General features: G+C 41.6%; 1 protein-coding gene and 1 long non-coding RNA gene across 26 annotated transcripts in view; one reads left to right on the forward strand and one right to left on the reverse strand.

The window, feature by feature from the left end:
• The window catches only part of MAST4 (microtubule associated serine/threonine kinase family member 4), a 632,749-nt gene that overhangs the window by 287,593 nt on the left and 324,242 nt on the right, over positions 1–20,914 (forward strand). For 2 of the 25 annotated variants that reach the window (XM_077117379.1, XM_077117386.1), the window contains exons 1-2: positions 3,683–4,452; positions 8,632–8,706. The exons of 21 other annotated variants lie outside the window; for them this stretch is intronic. In XM_077117379.1, the coding sequence (XP_076973494.1) occupies positions 4,417–4,452; positions 8,632–8,706 (111 nt within the window). In that variant the 5' untranslated portion in view covers positions 3,683–4,416. Of the gene's footprint in view, positions 1–3,682; positions 4,453–8,631; positions 8,707–20,914 lie in introns of those variants that run through there. 2 more of the 25 variants (XM_077117392.1, XM_077117394.1) reach the window with 2 other exon arrangements.
• Positions 3,715–20,151, reverse strand: LOC143647392 (uncharacterized). Its single transcript, XR_013158028.1, has 3 exons — positions 19,969–20,151; positions 8,991–9,057; positions 3,715–4,046 (listed from the first exon to the last, which is right to left on the reverse strand). It is a non-coding gene; the product is annotated as an uncharacterized LOC143647392 (long non-coding RNA).

The raw sequence follows: 20,914 nt of genomic DNA on the forward strand, positions 1-20,914 counted from the left end.
TCAGCAAACTTAAACCTTTTTAAAGTAGCAATTAAATACGATGATTCCCAAACACGCATATTTGGAGGCTGACAAGGTATTTGAACTATAAATATGCCCAACAGTTGAATTTACTTATTTATAAAACAAGATATTCCACATATTTTCCATCTTTTCTGCCTTGAGAACTTTCAGAGAGGGTCTTGGATTTTCAGATCTTAAGTGCAGCAGGCCTAGTTACAGAAGTGGACGCTGAGGTCCAGGAAGGTTAAGTGACTTGGACTATGGCAGGGTGGAGAGTAGCCCCCAGGCTTCCTTTTCCCACTGTACCCCAGGGAATGCCAGGGAATCTTAGCAGAATCTGGGCAGGCTGGCTTTTTACTTTTCTGATGCTGAATAATTTTGAAAGGCAAATTGAAGGTACCACGATTGGGAAGCGTATTTGAATTCAAAGTAGGAATTTCATCAGCAATCCTATCCCAGGATTTTCTTCTGACTTGGGACTGCAGACCTTCAAAAATTACATGAATGTGACACCTTGACAAAAGAGAAATCCCTGTGATTAGATATATGTTGCTTCACAGATATGTAATTCACCCCTTCAGCAATTCTGCGAAGTGAGAGCCCTAGAAGGAAAGTACTGTGTGGTTTCTGTGTTCAAATCGCCTGCCTCTCCTCCCCGTCAGGTATGAAAGCACATCGGTGTTTTAAAAATGGGTGAAACAAACAACATGAGCAATTTTGAAGGTGAAACACCCTTGATTAAGGAGCTTGGACTGGGCATCAAGGTGGTACCAGACAAAGGCGGTGGATTTTTTTACTGATGTGCTCAAATGACCGATTTCTGAGATGCCGGGGTTTCAAAGAGAGAAAAAGTACATTATTATGTATGTAGCAGGAGACAGATGACATCATGGAACATGAATCTCAGGGGTTAACCTGGCACTGTTACCTTGAGATACGACTCCCAGGGATGAGCCTGGCCCTGGCATTGTGGGACCATAAGGGGGAAAAGAAATAGAGTTTCAATGGCTAAGAGATTTCAAATCAAGTCAAGAGGTTACTTTTATGCAGGTTTCAGCTAGATATTTCAAGCTCTGCCACAGTATGGCAAATCCCAACCAGCAGTATTCGTGGAACCCTGAAAGATGTCCTGGGGTCTATGAAATTTTACTTATTAAGTTTGTTTTTCAGACACTTAAACCCTCCAGGTTACCAGTGCCTGATAATCTCTGGAACCCAGAAATACGAAAATCTCCAAGGGCAACGAGGAGTTTCGTTATTTCATCCCATAATCACATCATCGTTTACCCTTTAATCACAACACCCCTTTTCAGCCTTGTATTTAGAAGTGTCATCACCCAGCTATCCCTTAAGATTGAGAGGTTATTATCAAATGAAAGGGAGTAATTGTAACTGAGAAATTAGGATTTAAGGGATGATTTTGTTTGCTGAATTATTATATAGATACTCCTTTTTGCTTTCTGGTATATTAGAGTAGGCAGAAGGAAATACATGAAATCTTTACATTGCAATCCAGCTGCCTTGATCTCTAATAATGGTTGTATAGTCTTTATCATGTGCCCTTGTGATTGTAAACTTGTACCCATTTATCCACTTTTTCGACTTTAGAGTTTATGATCACTAAAGACAGCCCCTTTTACTGAAGGGGCCTGGGTCAGCCCAGAACTAACCCAGCCCAAATCCAAAGTTATCTTGATAACCAAGACTGGATCTAACCAAAATGGGCCCGCCTGATATGCACAGTAGCTTAAACTTTAACCTACAAGTCACCTACACCTCACTATAATACTAAAAATCATGCCGTCATCATATTAAGGCATCATATTTTTTTAGGTACGTTTTGTGACTAAGCATGTAATGAATCTCTGCATGCTCTAATTACATCATCTGGGGTCATTGAACTCCTTATCCTAGAGCTTGCCATCTTTTAATGCTATAAAATATCAGAATTACTACAGTTTGAGGAGACAGATTTTTAGGCCAGTAGGCCATCTCATTTCCTACTATGTGCCTAGTAATAAACTTTTTCTCTCTTTGCAACCCAGTGTCTCAGGAATTGGTCATTTGAGCTCATCAGGCAAAAGAATCCACTGCCTTTGTCCAGAAACAAAGGGAGAAGGGAGAGCTGTCCCTTGGGTTGTTGGTAACTTTACTCTGGATGGTTTGGGTACTTTGTACCTTTTCTTTGACTGCCAGATCGTGTAGGACCTTTTGCTCTCCCTCTCTCCCTCCTTCCTCCACTCCGCCCTTCTCCCCTCTTTCTCTTGCTCTTTCTCCTTTTCCCTCTTTCTTTCCCTTCACCCACTCTCTCTCCCCTCCTCTTCATCCCTCTTCTCCTCTTCTCCGTCTCCTCCTCTTTCCTCCTCTTCCTCCTTTTCCTCTTCTCCCCTCTTCTCTTTTCTTCCTATTCTCCTCTCTCTCTCCTCTGCTGACCTGCCTCAAGGAGCCCCTTACTATCTGATGGCTGATTGAGTTGGGCCAATAGAGGGTACCCTCTGGAGATTGGTGGGAAGGCAAGGGAATAGAGAATCTGGATGCTAATGCATCTTCCCTGTAGCATTAGCATAAGCTGGTTGCATAGCTCCATGAAAGACAGGACACCTGTCAGGTGAGTCTTCTGACCTAGCATTCTGTTTCAGGTTCTAGAAGCAGCCCCCTCCCTTTGCTCTTCGGGTCAAGGGGTGGTTAAGAGACCCACTCCTTTGTAAGTAATCTCTTCATCAACTTCTCAAATCACCAATGTGAGCATGCCACATGGATCCTGCAGGGTACAAGGGGAGTGATGGGGGAGCTCCTTTCATATGTGGGGGATGACATTTGAGCATTCCTGAATGAAGTGGCAAGGCAGGCTATGCAAAAATACTTAAAGGGAGAGCTTTCCTTCTAAGGGATTCATGGTGCCTCAGAGGTAGGAGTGTTCTCTAAGAGCTCTAGAAACAGCACTAAGGCTGGTGTGGCCTGATTGAAGTAAGGAAGGGAGGAGCCGTAGAAATTCAGACAGGTAGCCAGGGTTGAGCAACACAGGGCATGATGGGCCATGGAAGGACTGAGGTGAGTGGAAGGGGAAAATGCTGGAGGGTTTGCAGAAAGTGACATGATTTCATTTATGTTTTAGTTAGGATGGTTTGTCTGCTGTTGGGAAAACAGACGGGGGAGCAAAAGTTAGAACAAGACAAAGATGAGGCTCTGCTGGAGTCCAGAGGAGAAGACTTGAAGGCCTTGGATGAGCTCAGTAACAACAGAGGTGCTATGAAATGGCTGGATTTGAAATGCATTATGAAGCTGGAACCAGGAGGACGTGCAGATGGGTTACGTGGGGGCAGTAGGGTGGGATTGGCCCAAGGTGGAGGGACACGGAGAGGAAGAAGGAGACGGCAGTGCTGCCTCTGAGCTCGCTGGGCAGAACCACAGGGTGGATGGTGGTGCTCTGCCCAGAGATGGGGACACTGGGCAAGTTCAGATTTGGAGGCTGGGGCCCAGACCTCGTGGTGGGTCATCGGCACATGAAACACGCAGTCCCTGGTCGACATCGTGGAGTAGGCGGTTGGAGTTGAAGGAGAGATGCAGGTGGGGCCATCGGTGCTCTGGGAGGCTGCTCGCTTCCACTGACTGCCACGCTGTAGAACGCGCTTTCCCAGTGTCGTGTGACCGCCGCTGGTTGCACCGGCTGATATTAGGCAGTGCACAAATATTTATGTTTTTAGTGTTTAACACATTTATTTAATGTATGTTAGAAAAAAATGTACCAGCACAACAATGCCATGGTTTCAAGATGTGATTGCGTAAGTCATTGTTAAAATTGAAGTGTTTAAGTTAAAAAATAAAAGGTACAGTCTATTTAAATAAAACGATTAGATAATAATAGTACCCATCGTACGTGGATGCAGGGGGAAAGAATGGTATTTGGAACACAAGCAAAAGTGGAGCTCTCTGAGTGATTCCTGTGTCATCCCAACTTAAGAACCACTTAGGGGCAGTGCAGCCGTGGCTAGTGGCAGAGGTCTCACCTGCCATGCTGGAGACCCGGGTTCCATTCCTGGCTCCTGCCATGGAAAAAAAGACAAGAACCACTTAGAGGGAGTTTTAAACTGCAGATCACATCATCTTTCTAGTAGGTAAAGACTGAGTGTTTGGCTGGTAGTATTGATAATGTTTGATGTTTCTTACTGAATGTCACAGAGAAAAAAAGTTGGAAAGCCACAGTGTGAGGGTCTGTGAGAGGAGATGGGGACAATTGTGATCCGCTTTCATCTTTACAATGTTATTAATTATAGGAGGTTTTCATAAATTAATGTAGGATTAGTTCCATGGGTTTGAGAAGCTTATGATGTCATAATCAAAAATGTGTTCTATCTTCTAAACGACACATTTCTTCAATGTTCATTTGGGTTGCTGATCCCTATTTTGATATGCATGGTAATTGTTAAGTCTCCCCTGCTTGCGAATTCTGTAAGTCAATTTATTGTTGTCAACTTTTTTGACTGTGCATGGTCCTAGATTGCTTTGTAGATGTTCGGGGGCCCCTTTGATAGTGCCTGTTTTCAATGCCTGTGTCCTGTTTGTGGTAGTGTTCAGTAAGAGCTTTCATTGGGGCTGAAGCATTATTTACCACAGAGAAAGGGGACGCAGGAGAGCGCGTGGGGCTTCTCTGAGAGGTGGAGACCTCTGCCAGGGGCTGACAATGTGAGGGTTCCCCACCAGCCGCAGGAAAGGGTTCAAGCGCTATCAGTGTGTACAGCCAAAAAAGGTTTAACGTGTAGGGAAAATATGTGCTCAGAGGTGTGAGCGCAGATGTTCTCCAAGGGAGGAGAAGTGCTCCTGGTACTGGGATTCCTGTATTATAAGGTCTCGGAGGGGCCCTCTGCTTTGGGTTATGCTAGTGAGGAATAGATGAGCTACATATTTCAATGGTTCTTTTCTGGCACAGACCAAAGTGAGGACTGTCTCATGGTCACTCACCCTGCCTCCTTCCCTATCTCACTGCATCAGAGGGATGTCTCAGGGCTGAGTGGAAAAGTTGATTCTTCTCATCTGAGAGTGCTAGTGATTCTTTTCAGAACTCAAACTAGTTTGAATGGCCATCTTTTTCATTGCATAATTTTTTTTTTATTTTGTTTTTCCCTGTAATAAAATCTCTAGGCAAGAAATGTTAAAAGTAGATTTAAAAAATAGGAATAAGACTAATGCCAAAATTATAGATACAGTTAGTTCTAAATTTTCCTAGTGACTCTGCTTTTGAGGTAGAGTAATTTATACCCGCTTTCAAAAATTAGGCTTTTAAATAACCTGATGTCAGCCACCAAATTCTTTGGATACCCATTATTTCATGTTGGATGTATTGTTTTCCACTGAGCATTCTTGTAACTATGTTTGCATGATGCAAATTAGGCTAAAGTACTAAGCTATCAGATCTGTAATGTTTAGGGAACAATAATTTCTTTAAAAAGTATGGTCTGCTGTGTTAAGGGATGTTTATAATTTCTAATATGACTTAACAGGAGAAGGGCTGGTGAAAGCATTTAGCATAGAGATGAACTAGATGTCATTACGTGTCAAGATTATACACACGTCAACACTTCTTTTGTCACTCTCTAATAGTTTATTTACATAACTGAGGGCTGCTGCATTTATGAGTGTTGGTTATCACCGCTAAATGATTTGGGTTGAGTCTACCTAAGCAATGTAATGCACTTCTATTTCCATAAAACTATTGGCCCCCCAAGCCCCCAGCCACTTCCTGTGCTTTCTGAGCCCCCTGTGAGGATGCACATAAGCCATTCAGTTGAGAGGCCTGTACCCCCCTTTCCTGCACCCCTGCCTTCCAATCTGGTGTTTTGCTGATGTTGATGGGCATTAGCCAGGAGGTAAATGGCACCAGGAGACTGACATCTGTCTGGAATGAAGGCTGCCATCTAGGAGAAGAAAAGGATTCTTGGCACTTAAAATTTGGGGAAAAAAGTTGTCATACATTTTGCCTTTAATATTGACATGAGTGATAGAATTTACTGTTTTTCTTGAACATGGAAAACTATGTGTATAGATTTGTTTTATAGGGACCTTGGTTTCCTGCAGTGCATTTTTTGAGTCGTGTGTGTGTGTCTTCTAATTTAAAATATTTCGTAATTTAAATGATTATGGCTGTACTTATTAAGTTCAAAGATGCATTGTGTGTACATTCCCTGGATGACTGAAAATAGGGAAAGAAAACGCTTTTAAGTTAGTCTCCCTGAGATGATGACACAGGCATGTCTAGCTTCAAAAGAATTAAATCCTTCTCACAGGTTCTCATCCGGACTGAGCTATGGATCCCTTTCCACCAAGTCACAGCATCACCAAACTCACTCCGGAGTGTCAGCCACTAGCCCGTATAACCAAAAGAACAAACATGACTATTTTACTGAAAATTAAGGCTAGTTTAAGATATGAGTCATTTGGAGGAAAACTCTGAGCTGCTCACAATTCCTTCATTTTCACTCCATATGTAATTCATTAAAATGACATGAATCCTCCAGGCTGCTCCTTGTTTTCTATTAAGATGCATTACTGAAATTTCTGTATAAATGCATTGATTATTTCATAGACCTATTTCTTAATTGCGAGCAGACTGTTGTTACAGGTTGGTTCGTTGTACTTGATAATAAATTAGGTAAGATGGAAACCGGGTTTGAAGACCTGTACCTCCTCCCCCTGCCAGCCCCAAGAAGGGTGAAGTCTCTTCATACCAGCATTCCACAGACTGTGAGTTTAAGATTCAGATTCTAGGTTTAACATTATCAACATCTGCCCCCTGCTGAGTTCATGGTGCAATTAGCTAATTAAAATAAAATAACGTTTTCACCTTGGAGTCAGGAGAAGAGCGATAAACCACAGGCCCAGAACTCAGTGAATTTGCACATTGACTGTAATTGTGTATTTAACGCTGAGATTAATTTTATTCCTGATGAGTGGGAGCCTGACACCGTGTATTGGAATTCTTAGTTGATAGGGAGAATGAAAAGGGCGGATAGTTCTCTAAATACATTAATGAAGATGATTATTTATTTACATTTGATAACTTTTTTAGGGGGGAAAAAAAGCACTAAAACCACCCTTCAATAATCCATTAACTTTAAGAGAACTTTCAAATCAAGCTAATTAAATAATACGTGCAAAATTTTAAAAGAAACTGTTCCTCATGTAAAAACAATATTGACTTTATTGAACTGGGAAGTCTTGCTTTTTTTTTTTTTTTTTTTTTTTTTGCCCCAAATAGTCTGTGAGGTAATCTGTTGTTAAAGCTTTAGTACATTTTCTAGGTCAGCTAAGAGTTTCAAGACTATTTTCCTTGCATCTTTCAGAAGAGAGTAGGGTAACAATGCATGTTAAAAGAGGACTTCTAGGAAAAACATAATCCTGATTTGTAATCTGCTACTTATGCCATTTCCTTTTTGAAAGGTAAGCATTATCAAGTGTGGATGCTGAAGCGGTGATTATTGGCAATTCAAGCAGGTGTGACTGATACATGTCTTAAAAGTAATAAGAGCTGTTATTTTTAGAAGAAGAGGAAATCTGAAGTGCTGTAATACAGACATTGCATCTTTAACCTAACTAGGTCTTTTCACCATTTTCTGTCAACAGAGCTGAGCAAATGCTAACTCTCATCTCAGGGTACTCTCTCACTGTACCAGTGGTGGTAAGTGCAGGGATTTTATGAGACCACCTTGTTGCTTTCTTCTCCGCATCCCTGGACTTGATGCTCTCACTGGGATAAGACTCAGCTCTTCAACTCTTATTTAAAATCGACTGACTTTCAGAGATGGAGAAGTGAAACTCTATCATTTATGCAGGCCCCTACTCCAAATTTCCCCCTTAAAATATGGTACCTTGGGTTTTGTGTATGTGTATGTTTGGCATAGAATGATTAATGGAAGGTGCTATGTCTACGTGTTCCATTTGTCGTACATGCACACTACATATGCATATGCATGCACATACATTCACATTAGCAGGTTTGATCTAAGGAAACATCATCCTTCTAAGTTGGTCTAAGTCATAAATCTAATGCTAACCATTATTTGAGCTGATAAAATATAGTTGCATTTAGGAGCGGAATTTTTGGTGGCTGCCAGAGATCAAAGATGATGGAGAGAGGAGCTTCCAAAGCAAGAGATTCTTCACGATTTTGAGGAAGCCAGTGATTTCCATATCATTTTAGTGATACCCAGATGGGCTCCAGGTCTAACCCTGAGGATACCCTGAAACACTCTCTGTTATTCTAGGAACATTGACTTTGTTTTCTATGAACGCGCCTTCATGGTTTCCTTCGTATCCTTGAAGTATCAATAGAGACAGACGATATTGGGTAATAGAAAAATGAAAATTTGATGGTGAATGTCTTCATCCTGGGCTGTCCCCATGACTGTATTACACCTGGGCATATACAAGGCTGTTTTTTAATAAAATGACTTGCATGTGGCATGTGCTTCTGTGGGGGAGAAAGGGTGGTATGTTTTTGTTATTAGATTGTAGTTAAAACAGACACAATACAGTGCCGTTAAATGCTGTCCCTCTCCCTTTTCTGACCATTCCCCCCATCCCACGCCCCACTCTCTCCCCCTCCTCGTTCATTCCCCCTCCATTCACTGTCAGGAAGGGCAGCCTCCGAAGAGCAATTTCAACTCGGCCCGACAGCGCCAGAGACTGGTGGACCCGGCTGCTTCCAAAGTGAGTGTGTCCCCCTCACCCCGCAGGGGTGTGCGTGCCATGGCCCCGTGCGGTGAATGGGGTTGTGGGGTTTATAGCATGCTTGGGTATTCGAAGGCCTTAGAATATGGATGTTGAGTGGGAAAAAGCCTCCCCTATTATTTCAAGACCTTTGGTATTCCGGTAAATGTTTAACACGCAGATCTGAAAACCAAACCAAACCCTAATTTGTAGCATTCTGCTGGTTTCCATGGTGTACATACTACCACCACAGCCAATTTCAAGTACAGTATGACATCACTGACCTCAGAGCTGGCATGCTGTTAGGTGGTTTTTCCACTGCCTCGACATGAGCTTGAAGAACAGAGATACCTATAAATGTAACAAAACAATGAGGGAGTGCATCAGTTTTGAGCATCTATTACCTGTGTTTTAAATATAATTTAATTGTAAATTTATTTATTCTTAACTTACAATAATGGCTGTGTTTAACAATCGGGTCGTAAAATTCCTAAAATTTTAACAAGTTGGTGTGGGTCGGCTCCACAGTGCCAGTGGTACCTGTTATGAATGTGTTGAGAATATAAGCCAGTTTGGTCATGCCCAACTCTTACGTTCTTCTTGACAGACAGCACCAATCTCAGAAAAGTTTGAGGTTGGTGAGGGTTTGATAATCCCAAACAGCTCAAGTAAGGCTTAGACCAATTCTGCTGCACACGCAGGTTTTTATTAAAGAAACACTTATTAGCAAATAGGTACAAAACATTCATGCAGCCTTTCCAGTGAAGTCCCAGCTCTCTTTCCTTTCAGGTGCTCCAGCCATGTCTTTTTTGGAAAGTTCCGTTCAAGGTGGCCCTGAGAACTTTCCAGAGGCAGGATTCTCTCCCCTCTGTAGTGGTCATTAAGTAACCTCTGACCCTGTTGCTGGACATGAGGCCGTGCAGCAGTCCAACCTCAGTGTCATGCCTAATGTTCACAGGCCTGACTAGATCCTTGTGTCTTGTTCGTGTGAGAGTGGAGAAGGTCTCTAAAATGGTTTTCCCAAATCACTTATTTTAAATACTACTTGTTTCACCAGCAGCCTGTATTTAGCATCTATTTTGCTGACCAATTAGCGAGATCTCTGGTGTTCCCTGAGTTACAGACACCTCTGAAACAATGCAAGTCGACTACCTGGAGCGTGGGTTCTAGCTCGGGCCACTGCCTGTGCGTGGGGTATAATTGTATCCCATACATAATGTTGCATTGTCTGCATGAAAGTATTTGAAGTGAACGACAGGCATCTGAGCAGCTGTCACACTCATCAAGTGCCTGGTGTGCCCCTCTCTCCTGCCTCTCACCCCCCTATCCCCTCCCAGCACCAGACAACTCTCTTCCCTCCGTGAATCCATGGAGGGTCCATCGGTGTGAGAGTGAAAAGCAAACTAGCTTGGAATGTCTGATCATGTAAGGTGTAAGTTTTCCTCAAATCGAGATTGCTCAGAAGAAAGCAGGCCTTTTGGGGCCCCACCTAAGAGTTTTAAGCAGTGAAACTTTACTATAGCACATGAATTTAGCACATCCGCTGTTACAAGCAGCATTTTTCTCTTGGTCAGTGAGTGGTGTTTAAGGAACCAGCATGTTCTTTCATTTCCCTTCTTTCTTTTGTCCTCTGTTCATTTCATCTTGGCATTTTCAGAAATCATGTCTGTCCCACCATGTAATGTGTTGTGTATTATACTGTGAATTAGCTGGTTGTCTTCCATCCATGGTGAGAGTCTGTTTGTTGTTCTGCTTTGTACTGAGAGAATCATGGCTGTTTTTTCCAAAGAAACTTCAAGAGGAACTCATTAAACTACTATAAAGAAGCTGGTGGGTCTTAATGCGGCTGCGAATTGGTTCAATCTTGTTACCAAATAGGTTTAAAAGGTCAGCTCCTTTCCTCCGAAAAATACTGCAGGGTAGAAATTTGAGACGACCAAAAAGTCTTTTCCAGCATTGAGAAGCTGGGGAAAGCTACTGTTTGCTGCACAGATATGTTACTTGAACAATAAATAAGAAATGGAAATGTGCTTCCATGGAGCCAGTGACCTTTCACTATAAGTACACTTGGTTTAGAATCTATAGTGTATCGTTTTCAACTCAATAACCTGAGTTGTAGCAAAGAACTCTCGCAGATTACAGGAGCCCATGCTCTGGGGCTCGGTAACAATTTGTGGTAAACTGGTTGCCAAATTTTTTGAGACCGCGGTGATTTTGCATTCTGTAATCTGAGAAGTGTGGTCAGAAAAGTTTAGCTTCCCAGTAGCAATAGGATGTGATAGAAAGAACCTCCTGGGCTGGGCTGTACACTAGACTCTGTCGGAAACCGGCTTGTGGCATGGGGTGACTCTGATCCCGAATCTAGGTCTCCTCATCTGTAAAATGAGGAGCGTCGATGAAACGTTCTCTTCATCAAATTATGAAATCACTTTTCTGTTCCATCAAAGCTGTTTATGACCAGATAGGTAAGCATTTAGCCTGAGATTTTGATTAACATTTCTGAATTCTAAACTCCCTCTACAATGGCATAATTTCCCATTTCCTACAAAGCATTATTATTAGGCAATCTTCTATCTGTGCCTTCAGTTATTTTATTTTATTTTATTTATTTCTATTTTTATTTTTTTGCATGGGCAGGTGAGAACTCTGCCTGCTGAGCCACCATGGCCCACCCTCCTTGAGTTAATTTTTAAAAGAGAAATGACTTAAAAGCAGTAGGGAAAACAAGGACTAGAAATAAGGGGCTCATTTTCTGCGCAAGGAGCTGCCTTTTGTTTTTAACCTGACTTCTTTCTCCTAGTCTTAGAAAGCCTTTTGTGCTTTGAGTGTAGGAAAACAAGCTTTTAAATTTGTTTTATTTGAATAAGAGCAAAGGGCTAGGGGGAATCAAAGGTTAGTGATGTGCTTCTGATTTGGCTAATCTTGTCCCCTGGGAATTTCTAAAGTATCTTTCACTTTGAGAATATGCTTACCTGTCTGGCCGCCCATCTGAATGCTTTAACACAGCAAACGAACAAAGAGTGAAGCAAAACAGGCAATAGAAATAATAGTTCAAAGACCACAGCACAGTGATTTGTGGAGCTGGTAAAGGCTGGTGTTAAATAAAAATCAATTTGATGTGGGAGCGTTGAGGACGGGATCAGGGGAGACAGGAGGTGGACAGGACAGAACGTGAGAGTGTACAGAGGATTAGTTTTCAAATCTCCTGGCCTTTCAGCACGGAAAGATGATGAAGATGCATTTCTAGATGAGCTGTCATTTTACATTGGAAGCTTTGCTGATCCGGAATAAATAGGTTCATAAATGCTGCCCTGAAATTTTGAGCATGTGAAAGTAAATAGCTGTAGGTACAGCATCTAATAAATTTCAGCACCAGAAAATGTGATAACATTCTATCCCCCCCTTAAAAAAAATAACAGACAAAACTCCCCAAATACACAGACAATCCAACTACCCAACACCTGCATATAATTCTAAGACACATTATTTAATTCTCTTATATGGCTTGAAAATCCTTTATACGAATTCACAGCAATTTCTTTACCTTTTTCTAATAAGAACAAGGTTTATAAAACCTGGGCTCTCCTGCTGGTAAAATCAGCTCAGAGCTGTCTCAGAGCAGATGGTCTTCTATTCTCACCACTGTAAACCTTTTAGGATTGATCATTTTTTTTTTTTCATTTTTACCTATCTGAAGAGTAAATGTCTTTGAGACCTTAGAAATCCACTGTTCAGAGGGGACTCGAAGCTACCTTGACCAGAATTCACAGCTGCATAGATGATGTAAAATAAAGGCAGTGGAAACCATGGAATTGTGTTTCTGTCTGTAATATTGAAAGAATATTAACTGAATTTTAAGCAGTGATAGGCTTTACAATATCTACGTATTTATGCCTTATTATCCTTTGAGTTTGGAATGGTAACTAAGAACTTCCTAGTCCTAAGAATTTCAAATATTAAAAGAACAATTTATTCTTTTTTGGAGGCTGTGGTACTTGTAACTATATTTAAGGGAGCAAGAAGATGGAGAAGCTATTGGGAAAATTGATTGCCATAATCATACTTGGAATATTTTAGTCAAATAAAATGTATTATGTAAATTTGTTTACAAAGGCATTTAGGAATGATAAAATTTGTGGTAGGAATTTTTAAGGCAGCTCATGGTATTTTATTGTTTGTTTGCTTTTATATCAAATTACAGGTTACCTGTGGTTGTAGCCAAAATGGGTATGAATTTCATTTCCAAAGCTTATTAGCTGGGACTTTGGGCCAATTATTTAATCACTCTGAGAAAGCCTCAGTTCCCTCATCTGACAAGTGGGGGACAAAATAATATCCATCTCATCAGGTTGTTGTGAACATGAAAAGTTTTTACTACAAAGCCAAATATTTAGTGAGTACCAGAAAAAAGGATTAATTAATTAATTTTAATTATGATTTCTATCATCATATGGTTATTCAACAAATTGTTATTTAATTTTTCTGGGATTTTCTCCCATTTTGTAAAAGTAAGTTGGTCTTTAAGGTGTAATATTATTCTACTTATTCTTGAATATGTTCCATACACTCAGCAATGCAGTAGACTCGGGAGACTAAAACTTGCAGAATTTGATTCGTACCTTCAAGTAGAAGGGAATTTAACTGGGAATGAAATAATGCTCATAGAGCGGACACAATAATAGGCGGTATGGTGTACAACATGGGTAAAGCATCGATTTTGAGTGGAAGACTTCTGTGAGCAGCAGTCAGAAAAGACTGCACGGAGGTGGTGGTATTTTGTCTGAGCCTTGAAGGCTGGGAGGGACTTTCTAAGCAGCATGAGTGCAGCCATGAGCATTGCATGAGTCCATGCAGCGCAGTTACCCAGCGGGGAGGAGCACAAGGTGGAGATGGAAGTAAGCTGTTGTCGTGGCCCTCCAGTGAGTGCAGGCTGGGACGCCATGGAAGCCTGTTCTCAAGTCCTGTGCTCTAGCTCGTGACCGTGGGAGAGTCTCCCGTTTCCTCCTCAGTGCAATGAGGAGCAGCACCCACTGTCTTCTTAGGAATGCTGTAATACTTCAGTGGTGTGCACTAGCCCTTCTGTAACCAGGCCGTTTGGGCAGTACGCTGTCGGTGCTGAGTTAAATTCAACATTGTCTGTCCTCTGACCCAGAAGTTTCACCCCTAGAGAAGTCATCTCTGAATCAGACCGATAGCAGATGCTCCTTGCAGCGCTCTTGTGCCAGAGTGGGGGGTATTGTGGGTTCAGAGTTACCAAGGTGGTTGGGAGAATAGGGTGGGTGAAGCAAGAGCCTTTAGGAACACACCGCAAGGAGGATAGAGCCTAAAACACATCACTGAGTGCGAACCGTGTCTACATTACCACCCTTTTAATGCCAGTGCACACCAGGGCGGGCAGTAGTGGCACACGGGCAGGCAATGGTGGCAGAGTTCTTGCCTGCCATGCCAGAGACCCGGGTTCGATTCCTGGTGCCTGACCATGCCCCCCCACCCCCTGCAAAAAAAAAAAAAAAAAAATACATGCACACCAAACAATACACATTTGACAAGAGCAAGCACATAAAAATAATTGACTATCCATAAGACCCATTAGAAAGGTTGCTTGATGGTGGGGTGAGGGTGGGAGGACACAGCAGTGGAAAACGGAGAAAAGCCGTGAGTTGAGAAGTATGAGCAGCCTCATCCTCTACACTTGAATCCCTCTAAGCAAAAATAAGTAGTTCACTAGTCAAAGAAGTATAATGTCAGGGGGATCAGGAGGAAATCTGGCTCTTAAATGGTTCAGAAATGGGAGAAGCCGTGTGTGAAGGTCATGTTGCTACGTGAGGAAGAGAACAGCTTACACTGGTGCGGTGCTCACTCTAGCCCCGTGTTGTTCCAGGTACTTTACATACACCTGAGCTCCCAGTCCTCGCTGCAGCCTTAGGAGGTGGGTACTGTCTCCATTGCAGTTCTGCCGGTGAGGAACTGGAGCACAGGGATGGTGTGGTAAATAATTTGCACAAGGTCACGCTAGTAAAAGGTGAGGCCAGGATTCAAACCCAGTTAAGGCCTGCCCTCCAAGTCCCTGTCCCTGCCCCTCCTGCCTGCTGCCTCCCGGTGGAAACACCTGACCCTGGGGCAGCGACAGGGAAATGAGCACCTTGGAACTCATTGGCATATGCCTGGCAGCCACAACAGCTTCCTTTTTGTGGAGGCTTGCAAGTTTGTTTAAAAAGAAAACAAAACTATATATGAAACTTTTTATGGCTGTGAAATACATATTCAGCAGTGTACAGCTTGAAGAATCTCCACAAACTGAATCATGCCTTGCTACTAACACCTAGATCAAAAAGCAAACAAAACACTACAGGCAACCCTGAAAAGAGGATAAAGAGGATGAAAACAAAAACTTCTGTCATTTTTATTGGGCACTAAATTACCATGCTAGAGAACAACATTATGAGAAACACAGACTTTAAAAGCAAAAGCTGTAGAAGTATAAACACGCTGAAAATTGCTACAGGTATTGGGCATTTTCTAAGGTAAAGAAAGAACCCTATACCTTTTCATTGATTTTTAGCACAGACAGTTGCTTCAGTTTTGACTGGCCGAGGGGCATAGGCAACTCATGAAGGAAAGCAGAAAAATCTCTCAGTGATTTTAAAGGCAGCACCCTGTTATCAGCGGATAAAACAAATTGAACTGCAAGCATTAGACATAAATAAACAAGTAGCTAAATACCTTTCATGGTTTAGATCATAAGGAAGCCCTTTGCAATGGGCTGATAAACGGTGTTTTCATCTCTTCTCTGGTCATTCTTTAACTCAGTGGGACAACTGTCTTTAATGTTAAATTTCCACCCCTGTGGGTCACATTTGCCAGGGCAAAGCTATGGCAAAGTGCGTCACGCTTAGAAGACTGTTTTCCCACCCTCCGGGTGATTGACTCCCTCTCTCCATGTCCGGGAGCAGTTTCATGTTACAGTTTTGGGCTCCTCTCATAGCGTCAGGTACCGACCCGGTGCGCCTGCCCGTCATAGTCCACTGCCTCAGTGTGCAACACGGCATGGTGACATCGGCCACACAGCTGGTCAGAGGTGGGCTCTGACCCTGAGCTTAGCCACAGTGCCGGATGCTTTGCTGCGGCCATCGGCAGGGGCGAGGACTCTTTCCCAGGCCACAGACTGTATCAGGCAGTGTAGGGTTTCTCAAGATTCAAGAGTAGGGCAGCCACTACACCCAACGTGCTGCTCTTTCCATCTCAAAGGCCAGAGAGATCTTTTGACCTCCATCAGCTCTCCTACCACCTGGCTCCACTTAACTGTGGACTTGATAAAACTGCAAGAAAACTGTTTGTTCTCCTTTTACTTCCTTCTTCTGTTTACCCCAGTTTACAGGAACTTATGTCTGTGTTGGCTTTATCAAGATTTCCCAGGCCCTAACAATCCAGTTGAAAAATGGGTGACATGAATAGACAGTTTACAGAAAAGCAAAAATAAATAGCTTTTAAGCGTAAGGAATGATGCCCAAGTGCTCTCATAAGGGAAATGCAAATTAAAAGCACTTTTGAGGTACCTTTTCACCTATCAGATGGGCAGACATCCAAAAGTTTGATGATGCTTTGTGGGGAAATCACTTTCTTACATTGCTGGCAAGAGTATAAATTTGTACAACCTCTGCAGAGGGTGATTTGACAATATCCATCAAAAGTCCGTTTACATGTACCTTTTGAGCCAACAATTCCTCTTTGGGGAATAAAACTGACATTCACCAGCATTTATAAAAAATAAACTTATTTTTTATAAATAAGTTATAAAATATGTCATGAGAAAGATTATTGATTACAGCATCTTTTTTTTTTTCATGGGCAGGCACCAGGAATCTACAGCATCATTTTTAATAGGACGAGTTAGGAAGCAACCCAAATATCTGTTAGTGGTTAGCTGGATAAACAAATTGTGCTACGTTGCTCAAGGAACACTATGCAGCTATATAAAATAATAAGAAAGCTCTCTTTGTACTGATGTAGAAAGATCTCTTGATATTAAGTGGGCAAATCAAAAGGCAAAATAGTAGGTGTCTTAGTTTGCCAGGATTGCTGAGACTAAGTACTGCAGACTAGTTGGCGTAAATGACAGGAATTTATTGTTTCTCAGTTTTTGAGGCTAGAAGTCCAAAATCAGGGTGTCATCCAGATTGTGCTTTCTCTCAAGTTTGCAGTGCTCTGGTGTGGCTTCCCAGCAAGCAATAACATCTCTGCATCCTTCCCGTGGCCGGCTCCCTCTCTTCTCTCTCTCCTCCTGTCTCCTGTCCTGTGTCCAAATGCTCTCAGCTTCTAAGGGCTCTAGTCATACTGGATTCAGGTTCGCCCTGACACAGCTTGGCCTCACTTTAATACCATCTTCAAAGATCCTATATACAGATGGGTTATTACCTACAGGACTGGTGTTTAGGGCTTGAAAATGTCTCTTTGGGGACATTTAGTTTGAGCTATAACAGTGAGCTGAATGTGTTTCCTTTTCTGTAAAGGAAGGACAAGGGAAATAAGAACCTATGCTCATATTTACTTGTAGATACGTAAATTCTGGAGGAGTCCATATAAAACCATGAGCAGTGGTTTTCTTTGGGAAAGGGGTATGGGGTCAAGGACAGAAGGGACTATTTTTTTATTAACTAAATACTTCTTTAGGCTTTATGGGTTTTGAACTACCTCAATATATCATCCATTGAAAAATAAATAACAACATAAAGAAATCCAGAACACTTCTGACCTAGAGTTTTCCTTTTCAATGTGAGACCCCTCCTAAACCTTCCTGCCCACCTGGCCATCTCTGTCTTCTACTGGATTCTACCAATTGCCTGCTGCCCCTCAGAAGCTGACTGCGCACGTGCACCATTCTTCAACGTTCATTACAAAAAAGGCGGCACAGTCTAGGGCAGGAAGTTAAAGGCCGTAGGTCTTACCACTCTTTTTTTCCACCTTACGTATTTCTACTCAGACACATACAAGAAATTCTAAGAAAAGTGGGTTCTACTTGTATTTTCCATGATGTTATCAACAAAGCGTGTTAAAGCAGTCACAATTTCAGGGTTAAAAAACATCTTGGGAATTCAGCTTTACTGATATATATATATAATAAAACACATCCAGTGTGTGGCCAGACACTGTGCTAAGTGCTGGGCATTTAGTGCCTAGACTTGATGGTGAGTACATGCAGCTGCCTTTCAAAGAATCATGCGCTGTTCTTTTTTAAAAAATATTTTCACTGAGGTATGACACATATACAGAGAAGTGCAGATATCTTAGTTTGATATTGTCCCATCGATCTTAGACGTTCTGTTTTTTTTTTTACTCTAAGTGTGACACGTATCCAGAAAAGTGTAGGTGTCAGTGAGCACCCCCAAATTGTCTGATCCATGTAACCAGCACCAAGGCCATGAAACAGCATTGCCAGAAACCCAGGACCCTCTGTGCTACCCTTTAACAATTCTCAGAATGTTTTTAATTTCTGTCATTTTTGTTTGCAAAGTCATATGTTTTGCATATTATTTTCCAACATCATCATTTAGTGTCCAGTAAAAAATTAGACAGAGTTTTTGCTTTCCTTTGTTTTTAAGTAAAGAATAGAGTTGGGCTTTAAACTGCAAGTAAAACAAAGAACATGTATAAAGGCCACAATTGCTATAGCTTTTAATATTTCAAGTGCTGGAATTTCTATTTTGAGTCTGCTTGAATGCTGTGATCATAAACAGTGGGGAAGGAAAAAATATTCGCCTTGGCCTGTTCTCTTTGCAGCAAACCCACCCCCCTCCTTTTTTTTCAGCTGGCAGAGGTTGAGTGTACCTAAGTGAATTGTTACAACCCAAACTCTCTTGTTTTTAAGAATTTTTTTTTAGTGCTGTAAAAAACGCTGCATGGCAGGCTTTATTCAGAATTCTAATCTGTCATGCCAGCCAGCTCCCAGCCGCTAAAGAGGTTGTAAGTTTGGCTGGTTCCTCCTTGCCCTTCCCACATTCCTTCTTCCTGTCACTCCACCAACGATGAGGGCTGCCGTGGAATTCCTCTCCCCCCTTGCCTATCACTTTCTGGAATATACTATATTTAGGTTTATTATATCCTTAGATTTTGTTGATTTTTTTAAGCCATGATTTTGTAAGTCATCCAGCATGTTTTGATTATCAGGAGAAGACCAGTGGTCTTCGTGATTGTGTGCTAACTGGAAGTGGAAGTCTCAGTAAAAGCAAATTTGTCTGAGGGAATCAGAAACTTTGCATATAGGGAAAAGGTAACCAAAATATGCCATGGCCACGACGAATGGGGGCACAGCATGTGATCTTGTCAGTGTTATATACACATGAATGTAGCTGTCCTTGTCTTCTGGATTCATCTTTTATATGAGCTCTAGGTCTCTAGGATGGCTGTCATGTGTTTAAGCCAACACGTGCATTTTTCTTCAGGGTTGATCACTCTAATGCACAAGAAATTTGTTTGTGCAGCTGTTGTTTGCAGACTCCCTTGGGATTTGCTGCTGCCATTTTACAAGATGTACAAGGGGACACTTCGTTGAATTACAGTGTAGACTACCTACCTCTTTCATCATTAGTGCAATACACGGCTGAAATGCAAAGTTATTAAATGCAGTAACTGGTCTATTGTCTGGCAATGATTTGGTCTCTGCTTTCCCTATGGTCACTATACAATGTACTAAAATTAGGGCTCAATTAGGCCTACATTACTCAAAGTATATTCTGTGGTACATGTGACAAACATTCCCACCCCCACATGCCCTATAATATTCCTTGGCCAAATTAGTTTGGAGAATACTGCCGACCACACCTCTTGGAGAAAGGCTAATAATTGTAAAATTGTAAAAGTCTTGGGGAAATCCTGCAGTAAGTGAGTCTGGTGTTTTATTAACAAGACTTTCTCAAACTTACTTGAATACAGAACTTTTGGCCAGGTAACTAAGTTTTTCTTTTCAAAGAATACCTATTAACAAACCTCAAAGCACACTCTGGGAAATGTTGAGTTAAATGAACCCTGTTGTTCTTTATAGCAGAAAATATGAACAATTCATTTCGGGTTTATGTGGTGCTATTAGACTATTGTGGGAGTATACTACAATACTGCCTAACTATTCCAAGGACCGTACCATTTTGCTAGTCCGAGAAAACAAACTAGATCAGCTGACATATCCCACCCCTTCCCCCACCCCCAAATGAAAAAAGACAGCTAACTGCCTAGACTGCAAGTGGAAGAAAAGGTCAATCAATATATTACCTTTCTTTCCATGTGTTCCTTGTCCACCAGCTCAGTTGTACCTTCTTGCTAGTGGTAATCTCTTCTGCTAAATTTTACTTTAACCTTGCAAATAGGTTCAAGGACAGGCACAGTTAATATCTTTTCCAATACACCTATAGCAGATTTTTTTTGAGCTGAATCTTGTGCCCATCTTCTTCCAGCTCCCTGCAATTCAGTTTTCCTTAGATGGAGAGTTACGCAAGTAGCTGGTTTTACTTATTGTGGGAATTGTTCCTAGAGGTCTGTCATGCTCTTGTACAAACAAAATGCAAACGTTTTGTGATTTCTTGACAGTAGCTTGGATCTATGTGGAATAGGGGTTTTCAAGACATTTTTCGTTAATATATTTACTGTACTTGACCAGCCGTGCAGTGTGATGGGGTACGCCATCAGTACTTGGAATAGACCGCAAGATGAGGTCAGGATGGAGCATGGATTTTCTAACACAGCATGTTAGATGAAATGATTTTGTGTACTTTGAAGTGGAAAGTTCAATCAGAATTTTCCACACTTTTTAGTTAAAGCAACACTGTTATTTATTGATGAAAGATAGACTGAGAAAAATATAGAATGCAAAGAAGGCAACAAATCTAGTTTATAATTCCTGGTCATAGCAAGGAATACTTTTTCTCCTGTAATTTAGTGAAAGTTATGGAGATAAAAAGGGTCTGCTTAAAATTTACAGCTAAGGATTCTTGGAACATATGCCAGTATGTTTAGCATGTGTGTGGATAAAAATGGAATCTGACTTTTTAAGAAGTTTGTTTTTCATTAAGAAATGGGCTGCATGCTTGATTAATGGCAATTGCAACAACCCAGGTAGTCCATTTAGACTTAAAGTAACAGAGTTCATTTGGAGAACACCTGGGACTAACAATAGTAAATTCAAAGAAAAGATTTGCTAAACTTTTATTGAAGTGGGCTT

The sequence above is a fragment of the Tamandua tetradactyla genome, chromosome 9 (assembly GCF_023851605.1).
Source record: "Tamandua tetradactyla isolate mTamTet1 chromosome 9, mTamTet1.pri, whole genome shotgun sequence".
NCBI lineage: Eukaryota > Metazoa > Chordata > Mammalia > Pilosa > Myrmecophagidae > Tamandua > Tamandua tetradactyla.